Below are 13,491 nucleotides of genomic sequence, written 5' to 3'. Positions count from 1 at the left end.
AAAAGTAAGTTAAGCCGAGATTAAAGCTAATCGGTATTGGTCGAGGTATTGGTAGAAATGGACAGTGGATTAATGTTTATTTATCAATGTGGATTAACTTTAATCTCAGTTTAACTTACTTTTTATTTTTTTTCTATTTCTCAGAATTAGAAAAAGATAAGTAAGTTAAATCGAGATTAAATTTAATCTACATTAATAGAAACGAATGTGAGGCAAAGGAGGTTTCAGGCAACTCTCATTTCGTTCTTCTTCATTTCAGGAATATGAAATGGCAAGAATCGTAGCGTGTGTTGTGCTTGTTTGCCTGAGTGCGTGTTGTAGTATATTAAGTGCGGATGAGAACAGCGACAGCAGTGTCAGTGATGCAATACCGAAGCCGATTTACAAAAGTCCAGAACTATCCGGCTTCGCTCACCTAGCGGAGCACTTTGACAGCGAAGAGAGATTTAGGAATTCGTGGGTGTTGTCGGAAGCAAAGAAGGACGATATCGACGAAGATATCGCTAAATATGACGGTTAATATAACATTTTTTTACATGCTTTTGGCCATTGTGCTCTCTATGTAGACTTAATTTAAAGATAAATCTAACTTTTTGTTATTTAGGAATTTGGTCCATTGAGGAACCTAAGAGACATGGCGAGGACGGAGATCTAGGATTAGTGCTTAAGAGCAAAGCTAGACATGCTGCCGTTTCTACTTTATTAACTAAGCCATTTTACTTCGAAGACAAGCCCTTGATTGTACAGTATGAGGTTAATTTCCAAGAGGGACAGGAATGTGGCGGTGCCTATCTTAAGCTGCTCACGTTAGATGATAAATATGGGGACTTGAAACAGTTCCAAGACAAAACACCATATACCATAATGTTTGGGCCTGATAAGTGTGGCAACGATCACAAGGTATCGGCACATGCGCTTTGTTTATTTTAAATACACTACCGTGTCATAGAGTGGTTACCGACACACATTTCTTTGTACTTGTTTTTTTATTTTTAGCTCCATTTTATATTTCGACATAAAAATCCATTAAACGGTACAATCACAGAGAAACACTGTAAGAAAGGGAAGGACCGTCTGGAAGATTATTTCAAAGATAAGAACCCGCATTTGTATACTCTGATCGTACGGCCTGATAACATTTACGAAATCAAAGTAGATAATAAACTTCAAAGCTCGGGCTCGTTGCTAGACGATTTCGCTCCTCCTGTGAATCCACCTCTGGAGATAGAAGATCCCGACGATAAGCAGCCTGAAGATTGGGACGACCGAGAAAAGATTCCCGATCCATTAGCGGAGAAGCCCGATGACTGGGACGAAGATGCTCCGGCACAGATAGTCGACGAGGAAGACGTCATGCCGGTGGGATGGCTCGAGGACGAGCCGCCCATGATTCCGAATCCGGATTCGGTTAAGCCTGATGATTGGGACGTCGAGATGGACGGTGAATGGGAGGCTCCAGAAGTACCAAATCCAAAATGCGCGGACGTTCCTGGTTGCGGACCGTATAAGCAGAAAATGAAGAAGAATCCACGATACAAAGGAAAATGGCTGGCGCCGCTCGTTAACAATCCTAATTACAAGGGGAAATGGAAGCCTAAACTTATACACAATCCTGATTACTTTAATGATGAACATCCGTTCAAGATGTTGCCAATTGTACGTAAAGAACAGAATGTCTCTTAATTATGTAAATAGTTATTGTAGATACGGTACTTGTGATGTGCGAAAATGTTTTAGAGCGCCGTTGGTTTTGAACTGTGGTCGATGTCTCCCGACATATATTTCGACAATATAATTGTAACGGATGATGAGAAAGTTGCGAAGAAATGGGCGGATGATACTTTTGAGATTCGACGTGTTAAAATTGCTGAGGAAAACGTAAGTATCCTTTCATCCACACTCTAACGATTTTTTTTACATGGCTCATAGTTGTGCAATAAATTTTCTACAGTATGTGTACATGAAATAAAGTTTGCAAATGCGTGTATGTGTGCAAATCAATCAGTTTATCAAATTTAAAGATTGACTTTCGAATATAGGCAATTAATTCTTTAGTATGCAAATTATGACACTCTATAGGATTCTTTGTGGGGTCGAATGATGAAGGCGATGAATTATAAGCCAGGATGGTGGGCATTATATTTCTTGTATTGCGCGATACCAGTTGTAGCTTACATCTGGTATCTGTGCAAACGAGCTCGTGAGGTATTCTCATAGATATGAAAGATAAAAATTAAACGAAGCGTTGAAAGTACTTGCTTGACAACATATTAAAGTTTATTATTACATGTCCAAACGCTAATAACGTATATATTATGTAAATATATATATTTTTTTATATAACGTCTGTTCTGTATTAGATCTTTTACTAAGCTGTAATAGTAATGTTAATTTCAAATTATAATCCTCACTTGCTCCTTTGTAATGAAAAGACCTATTCATTGTTGGCTCATTTCAGCTTCATTTCGATGCTAGAATTTGTATACCTTACACGTATAATAAATTTAGAAATAATAATATATGTATTACAATTATATATCTTATTTAATTATATTAAAAGTATTATTTGAAATGAGATGTAATTGCAATACATAAATTAACATATAGATAAAAATCACTCTGTATGCTTATAATATATAGAATTGTGTGATTATCTGATACAGCTGAGTGTATGGACTCGGATCGTTAAATTTACTGCAGACCATCCATGGATATGGGCAGTATATCTATTGCTAACTGCGATACCAGTAGTACTGTTAATGTATTATTGCTGCTTTTCCGAGGTATAATATCTGATCAAAGTAAAATAATTCAAGTATTCTTGCACAGAAAGTAGCTTATTTTTACAAATATTTAGAAACCCTTAAGTGAATATTTGATAACATTAGTTGTTTTGTAAGCAGAGTTCAAGTCATTATCCAGCATGTAATACTACTTGCTTATCGTTAGTAACATTATATAAATTCAAGATGGTTAAAAGTAACTACAATGTAATTTTCATATTGCTTTGAACATATCAGGACAAAACAGACTTTAAAGAAGAAGATGATGAAAAGCCGTTTTTGGGGATGAACGATGATCTCGACGAGGCTGTGGAAAATGAAAATCAGCAAAATTCTGAACAAAAACCTATTATAGAAGAAATAGAAGATACAGAGAAAGAGACTGGAACGGAGGAAGTAATAGATATTGATAAGGTTGGTAAAACTGTAATTATTTATTTCATAGTGAGAATCGTAATTTATGGTTTCAAGTTTTTCAATTTACACAATGTTTTTTTTTTTTATTATAAATGATCCTCGGTTATATAAAAGTGCGCGTATGATTGTCGCAGGATACATCACTGATCAGTGGCGATGGACCACGACGAAGAAAACCAAATAAAGAATAGGAAGAATAATTATAAAAAATTTAATAAGAATATTATCGCGTTAAGATATTTATGTAATACTGTCACATTCCACATTACACTTGCCATTGTGGATAGTAGGGTTACCAGTCACTAGCAAATTCAGTCACTGCAATGTGATCGATATTTAATTACTCGTCTAAGAATATTGACATTTGATATCGTATATGAAGTCGTATTAGTATATTTGAGGAAACTGTTTTCGCGGATTATGCATATGCTTTTGTGTAATGAGTGATATATGGTGTATCTGTACTCAGAAATTTACAATGGAGTGTTTTCTTTAAAATGAACAATGCCTTAATAATATAGTATTTATGTGTTTTTTAATTACAATATCGTGAATATTGTAGCATTAAAGAATAGCATTTTACTCAGTTTGTATATTTAATATTACAACGGGGCACATTAGTAAGAGATTAAAAAAGTAAAAGAACTGTGAATGTAACATACGTGAATGCAAGGTATGTAAAATTAACGTCCTGATGTAACTAAAAACGGATTTAATACAATTTAATGGTTGCTGTATTCTTCAACTACTATGGCAGAGTCCAATTTGATTGCAATGCGAATAGTATTTATCCACAGAATATGCAAAGTAATCTTTTAATCTATGCATGTGTATGTATAATTTTTTTCTGATATAAAGATACCGAAGAATACAATTGATGAACAGCTTTTAAAGTCATTGACGTAAAACGTAAACAGCATTTATAGACTGTACCATAGTAGTTGATGGTCAGTGATTTGTTATTATTAATTGTTTGTAACACCATTATTGGGTGTAATATTCACGAATTTTAATGTGTTAATGAGTTATTTAAGTTAGAATTCTAAGTCCGTATCCGTACATACTGTAATCAGGTACTACGTTGTTTGTATTTGATTGTTTATGCGAATGAAATAAAATTCAAAGAAATATAGAAAAACGATATAAATTGGAATAATACGATATTACTTGATGTGTGCTAAGTTTCTTCATTGGTTCGCTCAAAAGACATGTGTACAAATGTGAATTATAAGCAAGTCTGCGTTAAATAAAGCACGTTTAAGGACTAGCGGCAGATATGCCGAAACTTTGGTAGCACGATTTGCATGTAGGTACGGCACGCTGCGACAGATGACCAGGTAATTTAGTGTGCACCGCCATGCATCTTGTGCATAGTACATCACCGCAGGACCAACAATGATGCTGAAACAAGATAGTCACAAGTAAAATGATTGAATGCTTTTAAGTAATAATTTATTACAGGGTACACTTGTCAATTGTACCTTTTTGTTAAAAGCATCAAATGTGGTAGAACATCCACATTCTTCCATGTTTCGCGACGATTTCCATTCTAAAGCGACCGTCTTCAATTCATTCTCCAATTGATTTGCTTTTAGTTTAGCTCTCGTCTTCTCGTCGTGATTTGCGGTGTTCTCTATTATAGTCTCCGATAAAGAATCCTTCATGAATTTATTATCAAATTTATGCTTTCCCTTTTTCTGAGCGTTATTCGTATTCAAAAGTTGCCCCAAAGAATTGACTCGCTATTGAAGCCGAAAATCAGAATACAGATATAATAAATCGATAAATATTAATTTTTCGTTAAAATTTATTTTAAAACGCCCACTTATATTATTCGTCCGAATTGTGATACACACTTTTAACAAAAGCTTCACGTGATCCTCCAAAGAACTTGTGTGATCGTGAATTGTCAGAATTAAGTCTTCGCATGTTTCTCTAGGATGTATTCCATTTTCAAATCTGAAGTACAAGCCTCTCCAAAGACTGCAAAAATAATACGGTTTATATTCAAGTTAACATAGAATATAAATCGTACACAAACTATATATTACACGATAGATTGGGGTGCCAATTTAGGTTGAAGAATGTCAACAGTGTCCTCGTTATTGTAACGATTGCATCTGTAGATTGGGTTTATATACTCGTTCATATTATTTGCTAAATAACCCCACAACGAATACGTTCGTTCGGATAATCTGAAATAATAAATTAATTCATACGTATCATAATTTTTTTCGTTTACACTGAATTTATCGTGAAGAGCAATTAATGGTGTAATACCTCAACATTTGCCTTTCTTTTTCCGAATTTCCGATAAATGTGCCGTATTGACAACTATGTACATGATCGTGTAACGTCAAAAGAAAATATTCATTAAATTGAAATTTATATGGAAATTGCTGTAGCAACTGGTACGTTGCGTCGATAAACTGTGTAAATATCGGTGCGAGTTCTTTACCATCGCTACTGACATAGCCACAGCGGTCACTAAATTTATGACCAAATGACAACCAATCCTTTTCTATTAAAGCCTGTTAAAAAAAAAGGAGTTTTCTTAATCATATTTGTAAGGTGGGATAAATTTAATGAGATAATTATAAACGCGCGCGTAGAAACTTAGACGAACAAATGTTGGATTATTTACTTGAAAGCCTTGGATGGTTCTGTAAAATGGATCCAACAGTAATGCAGCTAGAGAGCACACTTGCGCAGTGCGGTCCCATCCATCGCTACAATGCACTACCACGCTCACTCCGTTCGAAACTGCACGTGCGATAAACCAAGCGGTTTCCAGAATAGAGCGAATATGCTTTAACCAGCCGCTGCTTTCTAGGCCGCTTAAGAATGCACTCATGGAGGTCGATCTTTGTACTAAATTCAAATAAGGATAAAATTATTTATTAACAATTTACGGAAATAGCTGATGTCTTGTACACAAACTCCAGATTTTAGTATAATAAGATTTTACACTTACGGTCCAAAAGCTTATTTAAACTCGTTCTCATCACATGAATGTTCTCTATCCCGAAGAAATGAAATTTGATATTGTCATAGAAGTTTTCGTTTTCATATCCTTTTCCTGCAGCTCTGTTAGCAAAGGCATTAATCTAATCCAACAGAATGAAGTTTCGGTTTTTAATTATACCTTATATCCGTTAGGAATAAATATGAAATTATTTATTTTATATATTTATAGTATTTTTCATCACTGAAATAATTAAACGTCGATTTGTTTTCCGATTGAATAAAATATTCTTTCTAAAAAGTTTTAGAAAAAGACGTTTTCTGTTTTTAATACTAAAAAATGAAAAAATGAGAAAAGTAGAAGTAGAATGAAATCTAATATTTAATTGGAAAAGGAATCATATATTTTAATCACACTCACCCGTGGCCTTGTATCGACAACATACATATACCGCGAATTAGGATTTGTACACAATATATTATGCATCATTTCTTCATCTTCGGGACATCTTGCACTAAATCCCGAGAGTGGTTGACTGCAGCGACAAATGGCAGCCTTAAAAAAGTTAATTTTATTTAGAGGAATATCATTTAAGCATTACGCGTTTAGTTTACTACTTTATTCGAACCTTGTTTGAGTGCAAATATGTTAAAACTGGTAGCCTCCCTCTGCTTCTAAACTTTGCGCTGCCTAATAAAATGTTTTTAGTAGAAGCACTGGGAACGTATAAGTACCTTGGATAAGTATCACAAAGCTGAAAGAATCGATGGTTTAGTTAACGGTAAAAATTTTGAAAATATAATATACGATGGATATTTACTTCATAATTAGTATTTAAATACGAGAGTGACCACTCCTCGTTCGGGACACCTTGCCGTTGAAATTCACTTTGCACATTGAAGAAATTCCATCCAGCATGCTTAGGTAGCGTATCTTTACTCTCTTGATAATTGAAGCAATATAAATCTTCTACACTGGCTGTATTAAAATAAAACCAATGAAAATTATAAATACAATTCTCTATCTTATTGGTAATTATCTTAGAATCTGTTCTATATTAGAAGGTATGCGCAAAAATCTAATAAATATGTGACTGCTTATCACCTGGGCAGGATAATTTTAATAATGTGAGATAAATCTCGTGGCAATCGCGTTCCTTCGGGATGACAAATGTGACGATGAAGAAATGCTTGCACTTGATGTACAATGGTGATCCTGTGGTCGTCAATGGCTGTTTCTCTATATTAGCAATATGCGTATATAACACCTGCAATTATGATATTTCGTGGGAAACGTTACTTTTGTCACGTAAACACAGCGAGATAGATAATTAGATTGGATGATTTACCCATATCTTCTTTTTGCCACTTCTTTCAATAAAGACAAGATGCGTCACTGTAAGGTAGAGCGTACCGATGGAATGATTGTTGCTGTACTTATCTAGCATCCTCACGTTCTCCACCTGCAAAATATATGTTTTTCTGAAGATTTATATTACACACACGAATAAAAATAGGGAGACGTTCTTTCAACCCTGCGATTTATTTTTAGATTTATAAATTTAATAAAAAACGAGCATATCAATAAATAGATAATTAATACGTCATTATATCTGTGTGATACGTCTATCGTCCTTAATTCGTTATCGATAAATTACAGAGAGTGATAAATATTGAATCAGTTTATACCTTAGAGACCTTTATCTGATCCATCTTTGTAGCTTTAAAAAAAAACTTGTACGTGCGATATCAAACGGCTATATATTTTATTTAGGCTTATAACGATCGACACACGCGCGTGCACATCATCCGAGCTTCATGATAGCGGCGAATTAAAAAATAATCATTCGTTCTAAGCATACGCGAACACTCGATCAGATATCTTGAGTTAATAGGCGAGGTTACTACTGCCATTCCCTTTAAAAGTGACAGATGGTGACAGATTGCAGTATGTGTGCAACAATCGATGCACTTCGTGTACACAATCGGAGCAGAAATTTTTTTTCGACGAGTTTTGGAACGCCGTCGTGAAAAATTGATGCGGCGCGGGGCGAGGGGCTAGGATTTCCTCCTACGCTGCGTCCTGAAATGCATCAGAAAAGAGTATTTTCGCAGCATCGATTTTTACAACTGCGTTCCGAAACTCATCGAATTGTCAGTTAAACAGCGGCGCATTCAGGCGCATGGCGGAGTACGTAGCGTGAGCATTTCTCGCTAGTGTGTGTTGTTGTCGTCCAATGAGCGTTGAGAAAGGAAAGAATCAGCTGTCAAACTTCGTTAAGCTCGATCGATTCGGTGGGTGAACCCTTGTTGTCACGTCCAATATTATGAAATAAAATGTAATGCAATTTAGAAGGTGCTTGTTATTAAGCTAAAGTTAACATGGAAAATGTTAACATGGACGAGTTGATCCCGAAGTTGATCTCCGGCACATACGAGGAATTCTGTAAAAATATTGTTGTGTTTCTAAAAGTTGTAAGTATTTGGAGATTTATTAATAATATGAGACGTCTCATTATTTCCTGGGAAACGTAAAATCTGTTTTTCGCGTTTTTCGCGGAGATCCATTATAAAGCTTGTAATTTTAGAAGAAATTTTATTTTACATTAATCTTAATTTTATCTTAATTTATTGATTTCACACAATTCTGTATGCTGAATTGTCAAACACATGTTTCACGAAATAATTACTCATATCAATATTGTAAATTCTAATTAATTCATTGTGCATTTGTATATTTATTTTTCTATTTACTCTCCTAGAAACTTTGAATGATATATTAATATTATGCAATTTATATTTCAGTATGATAAAAGGACCAGGTTTGAAGAACTGGATAGTACCTGTTTACGCGAGAAATTATGGAACAGATTATTTTATTATTTAACAGATTACGTTCATATAGACCAACATCATCATTGCTTAGCAGCTTTGAGGATACTCAGGTAAGTTTAATTATGTTATATGTATCTCACACAAAATAATTATAACCTAGTACAATATTTTTCAACAACTAAAGATGATAAAATCGTCAAAAGTTATGAGATGTAACAATTACAAAATCAGTAATTATTTAGTATTCCCATACTTAAAAAAATATATGATTGAAATGTTACATGTTTATTCTGGAGTCATCTGGTGGCATGGAGAATACGTTATATGTTAAAATATATATTTTATAATATATTTATTTTATTTATGTATGCTATATTTATACATTTCTATGTTCTAGCCGCGATAAAACTAACTTAGATGACTTAATCACTGACGATGCAATAAAGATTATATTACAAAATGCGGGCTTGACAAAGATATGCGAAGGAGAACAAATCTCATGTACAATCGGTGAGAATAATTGGAGAATAAATGTGTCTAAGTTCATATAAATACATCTCGGATAGAAGCACATTTATTTAATATAAATTAATATTGAAAATTTAATATAAAATCTATGAAAGAATCTTTATACATTTACTACACCTGTGCTGTATGTCAGACGATACATATATTGAAATATATGAATGCTTTCGATTGCAGTTACGATAGAATCGCTGAAGCTACTGTGCAACTTATTATTTAACAGCGTAAAAGTGCAACGCTTGAAAGTATTGATATCTTCTTTGCCTTATCTCATCGATCGGATCAAAAGTTATACGGATGATGTTCCTCATGATGTAAAATTGTTCGACATGAGAGTACTGTTTTTACTCACCGCACTAAATACATCCACGAGAGATATAGTCAAAACTGATTTGTGTGGTGATGTATATCTTATTAAAATAATAGAGGAATTTGCAGCGCACAATCAGAATAACGAGACACGTGTAATTAAGGTAAAGAGATTCATTATATCATTCGTCGATGTTTTAATCACACGTATCCATCTAAAAATCTAAAAATAATTCAAAATTTTCTCATTACTCTTAGGCCGAGGAGATAACGATAGTCTGCGAAGTTTTAAAAGTTCTATTTAATTTGTATATACATTCAGATAATATCGGGGTTGAGGATCAAGAGAAATATAAGAACTTGGTGTTAATTTTATATAAATTGTTAACTTTTAAATATCCGGTGCAGCAAGACGATCTTGAAAGGTAAAACATATTTGTGATATCTTATTGCAACTTTAGCATTAGAATAAACGTCATATTTATTATTGCGTTTCAGTCACGTTGTCAATTTGCTGACCGTGATACCGTATAGCTGTTATGCGCCAATTGTACAAGCCGCTAAGGGCAACGATTGCAAAGATGTATACCAAAACATGGATATGAGCGCCATATGCGTTTTACTTAGGTTTTTAGATAAGAAATTAGAATGTAAGACACATTTAATAGAAAACTTCTCTCCAATAATTACTGCACTGGTCAGACTCGTCAAATCAGAGAGGATTATTCGCAAATACGTAAGATTACAGGTAAAATAGTTATTTTTATGATATACTTGAAGTTATTCATGCAAACTCTATACTCTGACTTGGTGAAAAGAAAAAGATTTGAATAAATGGTTATCTATTTCCAAAGAGACTGTCCAAAATAATGAAATCATTTAAATTTTTTAGATTCTACCTCCATTAAAGGATGTAATGCATCGTCCTGAAGAAGGGACAACATTAAGGGCTAAATTATGCAAATTATTAACATCGCCTATCACGGAATTGCGCGATCTAGTTGCGGAACTTTTGTTTGTCCTTTGTAAAGAAAATGGTATTTATCTACCATGTTAAAATAAGCCCAGCAGCATAATTTTATCTAGAACTAAAATTGTCGAGAGCTAACATTGTCGATATTGCTTACAGTTGCTCGCATGGTGAAATACACAGGATACGGAAATGCTGCAGGAATGTTTGCTGCTAAAGGATTATTAGGTGGTCGTGGCCAAGCGGAAACAGCTTATTCTTCCGAATCGGAAGATAGCGAAACGGAAGAATATCAGAAGTATAAGGAGCAGTAAGTAATCGGCGAGAAATATATTCGTGAAGAGAGTAAGGATGAAAAGTCTTATAATAATCGGATGATTCTTTATTAAGGATAAACCCAGTAATCGGATGTTTCGAGGAACCCAAACCAAATCCGTTCGAAGGCATGACGGAGGAGCAAAAGGAATACGAAGCTTTAAAACTAGTGAATCTTGTTGATAAATTAACGAGGTGAGTTGTATATATTGAGATTTTATTTTATTCGTCACAGATCAAAGATATGCGTAAAGATACACAATCATATCGAGATCTAATGCTAAATAAAAGCTGTCGTTTTCATATATATTTATAACATTATTGTGTAAACCAGCCATATATTACCAGCTGCACAAACGCCATAATGATAATACATTTTCCTATATGTATAAAAAAATATATATATCGAGATAACGTCGTTGCTTAGGGAGGGAGTCGTGCGTCCTTGCCGCATCGGCGCCGATGGAAAACCAGAGCCGGTAGAACACGTTCTTGAATTGCAGAACGAATTACCGAGACAGCAGTACGGTAGAAAGGACTCGGACTCCGAATAAATATGTTATATATCTCCAAAATACAGGACGATCTGTATGTATAGATGTATCTTTCCGAATAAAGATATTTAAAAAAATTTATTCTCTGTCGTTAGGCCCGCACCAAATTGTCACTTTTATTAGGTAAATATCAGTAACAATCGCTAAATTACATAAAATATATGTGAATATAAATACGAATATCGTATTAAAAAAAAAATCGAGTTAAAGACCCAAGTCGAGTTTTCGCACAAATAAAATCGCGATCCGAGGTGATTACCAGTGAATAAGAAGAATTTGATCTTCAGTTGATTACTTTATTGAAAAAGAACAAAGAACAACATTACAAATTAAACAATTGGCAGGAAATAAAAAATATATAACAGTTTCCAAAATCACATGAAATATTTAAACATTACAATTTTGGTAAAATGTGTTTATGTGCTTTGTGAGCATCACAATATATTATTGCATTGCAGCCTATGCGCAGACAAGAATGTATACTTCTACACGTTTCAAATAACTGCATAGTGATATCATTTGAGAATATCTTAGTATAGGGCGGAACATATGAATTGACAGGTAATGGCAAATTGAGTTGATATGATGAAAGCGATGTACGATCAACAGAGAACATTTATCTTTTTTTCTTTTTAAGGCTAAATCTGTCCATCCTATAATAAGATATTTTCAATATAATACATTTGACAAATATATAAGTAGCAAATGTTCCGTATCTTTAATTATGTAATACAGTATGTAGATTAAAATATTTTTTTTTCTTTTTTTTGTAAAAGTGTATATAGATGTGTATACGTATAATACCATAAATTTGAATATTTTATATAAAAATGAAACTAAAATTTGGTACAAGATAGAAAAAAAGCTGATTTGCGGTAAATAAAAAGAAAAAAAAAAGTAATAGAAGAGAGTTTAGATCTGCGTTACAGATATTTCGGGGACTAGTCTTGACAAACTTTGGAAGATTAAAAATCGTAAAACTCGTAAACTAAGAGAGATATATAGATACATATTTGAAATACTTTGAAATTCAAGTAGTCCGACGACGGGGGGGGGGGGGGGGGGGGGGTGTTTTAATACAAAGGCTGAGTAGTCTCAAAGGGAACTGATTTGTGTGTGTACACAGTCGATCTCTGGACGTGTATAACTCTAAATAATACGTTACATTACAAGATGACCATGCTCCTTGGCATCCCATTAGCATATAAAAAATATATTGATATACACGCTTTCCATATTGCATTACAATTTACCTCCTTTTTTCGTCAGTTGTACTATTCTTATACAGTTTACATTTTGAAGTGTATAAGTGATGTCGGAACATTTAAGATCTTTTCTTTATTTTTTTCTCTTTCCCCAGAAATAGCTCATTCTATGCAAAATACCAATGGAGGTCTCAGGAAAACATGGTTTACACACAGTAATCCGCAGTATCGATTCAGGACAGCTGTTTACAATATTTGTATGTGTACAAACATAGGTTGAATCGTTAGAAAGTTCATTTCAGATATACATAGTACATGTTATTTAGTGTGTTATTTAGATAGATTTGAGGGAAACGACGCTAGAACTAATTTTGCGCAGAGAAACGTGACGGAGCCAGGCTTAACTTTCGGTAAAGCACAACCGCTCGATGTAGACGATAGACGCTTAAAATTTTCGATTTACGCGACAAGCTGCAAGTGAGCTGTGTTATGAGCTAGCAAGAAGCTTTACGGATTCCAAATGTCGCTTTACCGTAAATAGTTTCTCTCTCTCTCTTTCTCTCTCTCTCTCAGTCAGCCTCGCGATCACTACTTAAAAGTAAGTGGAAACACGG

At 34.0% G+C, this 13,491-nt stretch overlaps 3 protein-coding genes across 4 annotated transcripts in view; 2 read left to right on the top strand and 1 right to left on the bottom strand.

Annotated features, from left to right (window-relative positions):
• Nucleotides 1-4,339, top strand: part of LOC112454967 (calnexin-like) — a 6,486-nt gene extending 2,147 nt beyond the window's left edge. For both annotated transcript variants that reach the window (XM_025016622.1, XM_025016621.1), the window contains 7 exons: nucleotides 260-515; nucleotides 605-900; nucleotides 997-1,656; nucleotides 1,738-1,878; nucleotides 2,664-2,783; nucleotides 3,021-3,197; nucleotides 3,335-4,339. In XM_025016622.1, the coding sequence (XP_024872390.1) occupies nucleotides 260-515; nucleotides 605-900; nucleotides 997-1,656; nucleotides 1,738-1,878; nucleotides 2,664-2,783; nucleotides 3,021-3,197; nucleotides 3,335-3,391 (1,707 nt within the window). In that variant the 3' untranslated portion in view covers nucleotides 3,392-4,339. The remainder of the gene's footprint in view (nucleotides 1-259; nucleotides 516-604; nucleotides 901-996; nucleotides 1,657-1,737; nucleotides 1,879-2,663; nucleotides 2,784-3,020; nucleotides 3,198-3,334) is intronic.
• Nucleotides 4,340-4,367: 28 nt separating this feature from the next.
• Nucleotides 4,368-8,176, bottom strand: LOC112454966 (myotubularin-related protein 6). The gene is made up of 13 exons (XM_025016620.1): nucleotides 7,854-8,176; nucleotides 7,514-7,627; nucleotides 7,270-7,432; nucleotides 6,986-7,143; nucleotides 6,794-6,919; nucleotides 6,586-6,720; nucleotides 6,175-6,307; nucleotides 5,845-6,071; nucleotides 5,481-5,731; nucleotides 5,252-5,395; nucleotides 5,057-5,183; nucleotides 4,682-4,942; nucleotides 4,368-4,601 (listed from the first exon to the last, which is right to left on the bottom strand). The coding sequence occupies exons 1-13, from the start codon at nucleotides 7,875-7,877 to the stop codon at nucleotides 4,458-4,460; spliced, it is 2,007 nt and encodes a 668-aa protein (XP_024872388.1). The 5' UTR covers nucleotides 7,878-8,176; the 3' UTR covers nucleotides 4,368-4,457.
• Nucleotides 8,177-8,380: 204 nt separating this feature from the next.
• Nucleotides 8,381-12,040, top strand: LOC112454964 (synembryn). The gene is made up of 10 exons (XM_025016618.1): nucleotides 8,381-8,639; nucleotides 8,970-9,109; nucleotides 9,397-9,509; nucleotides 9,702-9,997; nucleotides 10,092-10,258; nucleotides 10,332-10,581; nucleotides 10,726-10,870; nucleotides 10,963-11,113; nucleotides 11,194-11,313; nucleotides 11,546-12,040. Exons 1-10 carry the CDS (start codon nucleotides 8,547-8,549, stop codon nucleotides 11,670-11,672), a joined length of 1,602 nt encoding a protein of 533 aa, XP_024872386.1. The 5' UTR covers nucleotides 8,381-8,546; the 3' UTR covers nucleotides 11,673-12,040.
• Nucleotides 12,041-13,491: the final 1,451 nt, after the last annotated feature.

This window comes from Temnothorax curvispinosus, unplaced genomic scaffold, assembly GCF_003070985.1.
Source record: "Temnothorax curvispinosus isolate PA1 unplaced genomic scaffold, ASM307098v1 QBEX01005604.1, whole genome shotgun sequence".
In the NCBI taxonomy this organism is placed as follows: domain Eukaryota; kingdom Metazoa; phylum Arthropoda; class Insecta; order Hymenoptera; family Formicidae; genus Temnothorax; species Temnothorax curvispinosus.
This window is presented reverse-complemented; position numbering and strand designations above follow the sequence as displayed.